Source organism: Anopheles maculipalpis, chromosome 3RL (assembly GCF_943734695.1).
Source record: "Anopheles maculipalpis chromosome 3RL, idAnoMacuDA_375_x, whole genome shotgun sequence".
Classification (NCBI taxonomy): domain Eukaryota; kingdom Metazoa; phylum Arthropoda; class Insecta; order Diptera; family Culicidae; genus Anopheles; species Anopheles maculipalpis.
In genome coordinates, this window is record NC_064872.1 from 84,250,110 (window position 1) to 84,256,758 (window position 6,649).

Below are 6,649 nucleotides of genomic sequence, written 5' to 3' on the forward strand. Positions count from 1 at the left end.
TTCCGGCCTTCCGTTTCGCGGCTGCGTGTAGACAGACAGATTTCTCACCGACAACTAAGCCGTAGAGTAGAGGGATGAATACGAAATCGTGCTACTCGCGCGCGCTACCAAAAACGAAAATAAACTACGCACCGGGTTCGAGAGCGGGCCCGAACAGTGCAGGGTTTGTTGGCTGCGTTTCGTGCTTCAATTGAGTCTGTGCTTGAAAAGAATTAAATTATTTTATTTAGAAATATAATGCTTATGTTTTCAAAAATGTGATTATGAACCTTCATCATAAATGCAGGGTATGATGGTTTCGAGTTTTATAACATATTCTAAACGCGAAAACTTCTAAAAGGGCGTGTAAAAAGTAACAGAAATCAAAGGAAACCCACGTAGGCTTTATTGCTACGTTGATCTGGCGATCTTTAGATGATCAACTTCACTTAACTGAACTTAGCTGTTTAACAGGTCAAGAGTTTGTTTTGGGTAAACTATCGTATCGGAGCGCGAACACGGAGTAGAAATTTATCTTCAAAATTTAAAAAAAATGCTTCATCAATTAGAAAAGACACTTTTTACCGCAGTAATTGCAATTTGAGCTGAATAGAAAACAATCAGTAATCTATAGTTTATTTTTATCCTTCCTAGGGACCACCGGCTTTAGCTGGCTTTACAAGGATAATTTATTTTTAAAGAACCTCACATTGGAAAGCACGGATGTTAAAAACGTCATGGTTCTTGGGCTGAAAATGTAAAAATAAAATTAAAATCTCAGGACAATCACTATTTAAAAATGTGTGTAGTAAGATGCAGAACGCTTCTTGTGCGCTTCTTGTGCTAAACAATACACTAACAATCCTGATCGTGCATTAAACATTCAGCCACATAGTCAAAAACGTTCTACAATAGCCAACAATTGAAGCTAATGTTGGCTACGGACACTAGTGCTATCCATACAACATAACTAATTTTGAATTATGATGGACAGAAACGTCGTGCCATTAGGCGCTTATTTTATTTATAGTAAAAGGAACAACAGTGATAATGAAAATAAAAATAACTTTCACTTCTTCAAGAACGCTAAGCAAGAAGAAAAGCACCGGTTTGTATGTGTTAAAGATAATAAGAACTAAATCACACATACAGTTTCGCACAACTCGAAAGAAGCTTGCCATTTCACGATTATACAAGGGGTTTCATAAGATAGAGCAACATATGCGACTACAATTACAACTTTGTAGCATTACATATAACAAGAACAACAGCTGCACAGGATATTACAATAGCATATTAAGTCATTCAGTAGGACACTTTCAAATGAAGTAAAAATTTGCAAGCAAAAGTACACCCAGGCATACCTTTTTGGTAGCGCCATGATCAACGGAAACCCCTGTTTTATGCCTAAAACATATTTTATCACAAATACCAATAAATAAATAAAACTTAATTATCCAGATTTCTGGGCTGTGCCACACAGGACTATAAAAGCGAACGAATTTGCAAATTTTCAAGTTAATTTTCATTCTCAATCCCCGGTGTCAAGTAACCGTAACTCGAAAATGAAATCGTTCTTTGTTCTTTTGCTCTTGTTTTGCTACAAAAGTGCCGATGGTGCGACGACAGATCCGATTGTATCAAATCAACCAACCTCTCAGGCAGGATTTGCATTAGAGATGATCTTGGCGAAGCTGAACATCTTGGAGCATCAATACATCGAACGGCAACTTCAAACCGATGAGAAAATTACAATTCTAACCGCCCGAATCGAGCAGCTTGTAAAGTCGATTGAAAATTTGTCTTGGATTGCACAAAACACAGAAGAAACCGTTCACCAGCTCGGATTGACGGGGAAGCACATGCAGCAAAACGTCACCTTCATCCAGCGCGATCTTACCGAGCTTCTCGCTGGTCAGAAGCTCGTGGTAACAACGCACCAGTTTGGAGACTACGTCCTCAACAAAGGATGTAACACATCAACCGTTTCGTGGACCAACGACGAACACTACACCACATACAAATCGTGCAGCAAGATACCGTTCAAGCAGTCCGGTGTGTACAGAATCCGTCCCGAAAAGCCTTTCAAACAACCGATAACGGTATTGTGTGATCTGGAGTTCGAATCCGGTGGATGGACCGTTATTCAGCACCGTTTCGATGGGTCGGTCAACTTCTACCGCGGATGGAAGGATTACACCGAAGGGTTTGGCAATTTCGATGGGGAGTTTTGGTTAGGATTGGAACGGATCCATCAGCTGACCGTGTCGGAGCCGCACGAACTGGTGATCTTGTTGGAGGACTTCGATGGCAATAAGACGATTGCCCGGTACGACCAGTTTCAAATTGGCACCGAAATACAGCGATATCAGCTTACGACAATCGCCGGCTACAGCGGTACGGCCGGTGACTCGTTGAGTGATTTGAAGGGAAATTCATTCACCACGCAGGATGCTGATAATGATACATGGGATAAGAACTGCGCTGTAAGCTACCACGGCGCATGGTGGTACGGTGCCTGCCATGCCAGGTATTGACATGTTTCAGTATAAGTTGCTGTTAGTTTTTTTTTATTGAAATGTATGTCTCACACGTGTGTTTTATTTTGCAGCAATTTGAATGGCAAATATCTACGAGGAGAAACAACGGAGTCCGCCGTGGGTATGGTGTGGAAATCATTCCGAGACTATGATTATGCGTTGAAATCTTCCAAAATGATGATAAGGCCCAAGGCGACATGATAGAAGCTATTTATAATTGTCAATGCTTTATCAATAAAACGTTTGCTGTAATAATATAGACTAAGCTTTTATTGTTCCGTAATTATATAGCCGTAATTAAATAAAATCACTACAGATTGCTGATTGTATTATGATTTGCTCTTTTTCTTCATCGTTTATCAAACGGCAGCTAGCTCGATCATTTGCCGTGATTGTGATATAAATAGTCAGCTAACTTTTCCAGGTTTATTCTGAATTTCGACGATAAGCAGTTACTCATATATGAATGTTGCCTATATGAATGATAAGAAAAAGTTCTCCAATCGGTTTGTTTGCTCAAAAAGTTTTAATGGTTAGAAGGCTCTATCAACGCTTTTAGCTCAGTCAGGAGACTTTTCTATCACCGAAAGAACGTCGACCCAATGTCGAAATAAAGCCCAGACTTGTTTCGCCTGGCTCTTCTGTTCACATCACACAAAACAATCACACAATATCAAAGGGTGACTTGAATCAGCACATATTCCCCTTTCTCTAGACTGTTTTGTCATTATTATTTTTCAAAATATGTTTCAAGCAGTTTCTAGTGTGTATTTATGTATTCATGCAAAGGTTTACATTTTTGTTAAGATCAAGATCAAATCAAATCACCGAAAAAGTTGAGTGGAGTTTATTTCTCTCGGTACAAAATGTTACGCGTTGCAAATGGTTATAAGAGACGGTTTCAACAGCGCTCTGCATTGGCATTTTTAGCTTTATGGGGCTGTATTTTCGTTTTATCAGAATAGTCAAGAGCGAGACGACTTAAAAGATATATGGCAATGCTTAAATAAACTGATAACTTATAACTTAGATAACTTAATGGAATAAGGTAATAATTAGATAAATCTAGAAACTTAAAAAGTTTCTAGAAAATGTACAGTAATTCGTGTAAATTGAAACCGTTGAAACATAATCAAGCATTAAAAAATAGAAGAAAACAATTTAAACTACACTGCCTTAGATCTGATCATCATTTTGGAAGATTTCAGTGCATAGTGGTACTCTCGGAACGATTTCCAAACCATACCAGTTGCGAACTCCTTGGTTTCTCCGCGTAGATATTTGCCATTCAAATTGCTGCAAAATAAAACACACGTGTGAGACATACATTTCAATAAAAAAAAACTAACAGCAACTTATACTGAAACATGTCAATACCTGGCATGGCAGGCACCGTACCACCATGCGCCGTGGTAGCTTACAGCGCAGTTCTTATCCCATGTATCATTATCAGCATCCTGCGTGGTGAATGAATTTCCCTTCAAATCACTCAACGAGTCACCGGCCGTACCGCTGTAGCCGGCGATTGTCGTAAGCTGATATCGCTGTATTTCGGTGCCAATTTGAAACTGGTCGTACCGGGCAATCGTCTTATTGCCATCGAAGTCCTCCAACAAGATCACCAGTTCGTGCGGCTCCGACACGGTCAGCTGATGGATCCGTTCCAATCCTAACCAAAACTCCCCATCGAAATTGCCAAACCCTTCGGTGTAATCCTTCCATCCGCGGTAGAAGTTGACCGACCCATCGAAACGGTGCTGAATAACGGTCCATCCACCGGATTCGAACTCCAGATCACACAATACCGTTATCGGTTGTTTGAAAGGCTTTTCGGGACGGATTCTGTACACACCGGACTGCTTGAACGGTATCTTGCTGCACGATTTGTATGTGGTGTAGTGTTCGTCGTTGGTCCACGAAACGGTTGATGTGTTACATCCTTTGTTGAGGACGTAGTCTCCAAACTGGTGCGTTGTTACCACGAGCTTCTGACCAGCGAGAAGCTCGGTAAGATCGCGCTGGATGAAGGTGACGTTTTGCTGCATGTGCTTCCCCGTCAATCCGAGCTGGTGAACGGTTTCTTCTGTGTTTTGTGCAATCCAAGACAAATTTTCAATCGACTTTACAAGCTGCTCGATTCGGGCGGTTAGAATTGTAATTTTCTCATCGGTTTGCAGTTGCCGTTCGATGTATTGATGCTCCAAGATGTTCAGCTTCGCCAAGATCATCTCAAATGCAAATCCTGCCTGAGAGGTTGGTTGATTTGATACGATCGGATCTGTCGTCACACCATCGGCACTTTTGTAGCAAAACAAGAGCAAAAGAACAAAGATCGATTTCATTTTCGAGTTACGGTTACTTGGCACCGGGGATTGAGAATGAAAATAAACTGAAAAGTCTGCAATTACATGCGCTTTTATAGTGAAGATTGGCATCGGTACGGTCAACCGCATTTAATCGTTCGGTGATTTTTGTGGTTATTTACGATAAAAAGATGAGGAAAAGATGTTGAATGCGTATGATTCATTGTTTTCGTTTGGAAGCGAGAATATTTCAAGCTGGGTGCCACTGTATGTACGATTTTTCATTCTCGTTATCTTATAACACCTACCATTAACACAGAAACAGGTTTGTCCTTCTTCGATACCTGTGGCTTGCGATTCGTGGAAGACCAAAAAGGTTTTTTTTCTCCTATTCTTAAGACACAGTTCTTCGTTCCATTGCTCATGTGAGAAGAGTAGTAAGTTGAACCTTGTTTAGTTCATGCATATGCTTTGTAACGAAACTTCTTATTTCCCTTGTTCTTAAATCAGTGTTGTTTTAAAGCGCTTCTGTTCTTCGATTTGCTTTCCGACTACCTAAAATCATCAAAGATAAAAAATAAAATAAAGTTGTTTTTCTTTATGTTTCCAAAGATTCGAAAGAAGGCTACATTATGTTTTGAATTCTTAACATTCGAGTTGCTCTATCGGTCAACTTTAATTTTAAGCATAGTAGTGCTTATATTATTTGACAATATGGCATTGTACCGTCATAAATGATTATAAATAAATAGTGCTTATATTTTTATATTATATATTATTTCTTGGCTTTGACTATTTTCTAGGTCAATCCGGCCATGCAATCGACTATTTCTGAACAATACACAACATGACCTTAATTAATGGTCAAGTTTCAAACAATAATCTTGTATTTATTGTAATATAATGTTACAAGAATGTTTTTGAAAGTACGTATATAATAAATTCTAGAAGAAATTTCAAAAGTATTCAAAATTATGTTTTCCCGTTTTTGGATGAAATATTTCCGAAAAATTTCACCATGCGTGGTTCTATTCTATTTGCACAGTGTTTTACCTGCATGGAATGTGAGTAATACTGGTGTTTATAAAAGGTTTGTATAATTTTTACTGTTGAAAATTGTAAGTTTTTAGTTTTTTAGTAAGCGTGCTTGTTTTTATTAGCATTATTGATTTTGTGTATAATTTTTGAGGGTTGTCAATTTTTTCCTTCAAAATATAAATCTAAATTTTAGCTTTACAGTACGATAAGATAACAAATTACTATATTTTCATTAAATATGAAATAATAAATAATAGAACGAGGTAAATACTCTCAGAAATGCATCATCATTTTTATTATTACCCTATTATTTTTATGTGAAAAGGTTATCACATAAATTTGAGCATTTTCTAGATAGTTGAGTAATGGAAAAAAACAATTTTTATGAACACTTTCAACTTAAGAAAAATATAATTGAAACATTCTTTCTTGCTAAAATGTCATTTAAAATGGTGGCAAAACACGTCGAGTGATGTTGGCTGCGTACACGCAATAATGCTGAGAGCAGTTCCTGTGTGTGTGAGAGAGCGAGAGACACCGTTACACCGTAAGTTCTCTCGCGGAAGGAAAATCCTTCCACCGACAGGAAGGCACCGTGTTTTCCAGCGATTCATTCGCTGTCATTCGCTTCGGTTCGGTGTTCGGTGCTAGTACTGGCGCTGCCTTGCACATCCTCTAACGGGTGGAAAAGTGCAGGCCCAATTTCGGAAGGGGTGGAAAAGCGAACGAACGAAAATAGTGAAACAACGTGCGTGAACGTGAACATACAAGGCAAAAAAGAGCGTAAGA

The 6,649-nt window shown here is 38.8% G+C and overlaps 3 protein-coding genes across 3 annotated transcripts in view; 1 reads left to right on the top strand and 2 right to left on the bottom strand.

Moving 5' to 3' along the window:
* The window catches only part of LOC126561486 (diacylglycerol kinase 1), a 483,147-nt gene that overhangs the window by 285,499 nt on the left and 190,999 nt on the right, over positions 1-6,649 (bottom strand). The window lies entirely within an intron of this gene.
* On the top strand, positions 1,545-2,720 carry LOC126562507 (ficolin-1-like). The gene is made up of 2 exons (XM_050219034.1): positions 1,545-2,509; positions 2,591-2,720. The coding sequence occupies exons 1-2, from the start codon at positions 1,545-1,547 to the stop codon at positions 2,718-2,720; spliced, it is 1,095 nt and encodes a 364-aa protein (XP_050074991.1).
* Positions 3,686-4,861, bottom strand: LOC126562506 (ficolin-2-like). The gene is made up of 2 exons (XM_050219033.1): positions 3,897-4,861; positions 3,686-3,815 (listed from the first exon to the last, which is right to left on the bottom strand). The coding sequence occupies exons 1-2, from the start codon at positions 4,859-4,861 to the stop codon at positions 3,686-3,688; spliced, it is 1,095 nt and encodes a 364-aa protein (XP_050074990.1).

Bases quoted from the DNA above. Each gene is read 5' to 3' on its own strand.
- LOC126562507 (XM_050219034.1), top strand. From the start codon at position 1,545: ATGAAATCGTTCTTTGTTCTTTTGCTCTTGTTTTGCTACAAAAGTGCC. The intron at 2,510-2,590 runs GTATTGACATGT...TTTATTTTGCAG, and splicing joins TACGGTGCCTGCCATGCCAG to CAATTTGAATGGCAAATATC.
- LOC126562506 (XM_050219033.1), bottom strand. From the start codon at position 4,861: ATGAAATCGATCTTTGTTCTTTTGCTCTTGTTTTGCTACAAAAGTGCC. The intron at 3,816-3,896 runs GTATTGACATGT...TTTATTTTGCAG, and splicing joins TACGGTGCCTGCCATGCCAG to CAATTTGAATGGCAAATATC.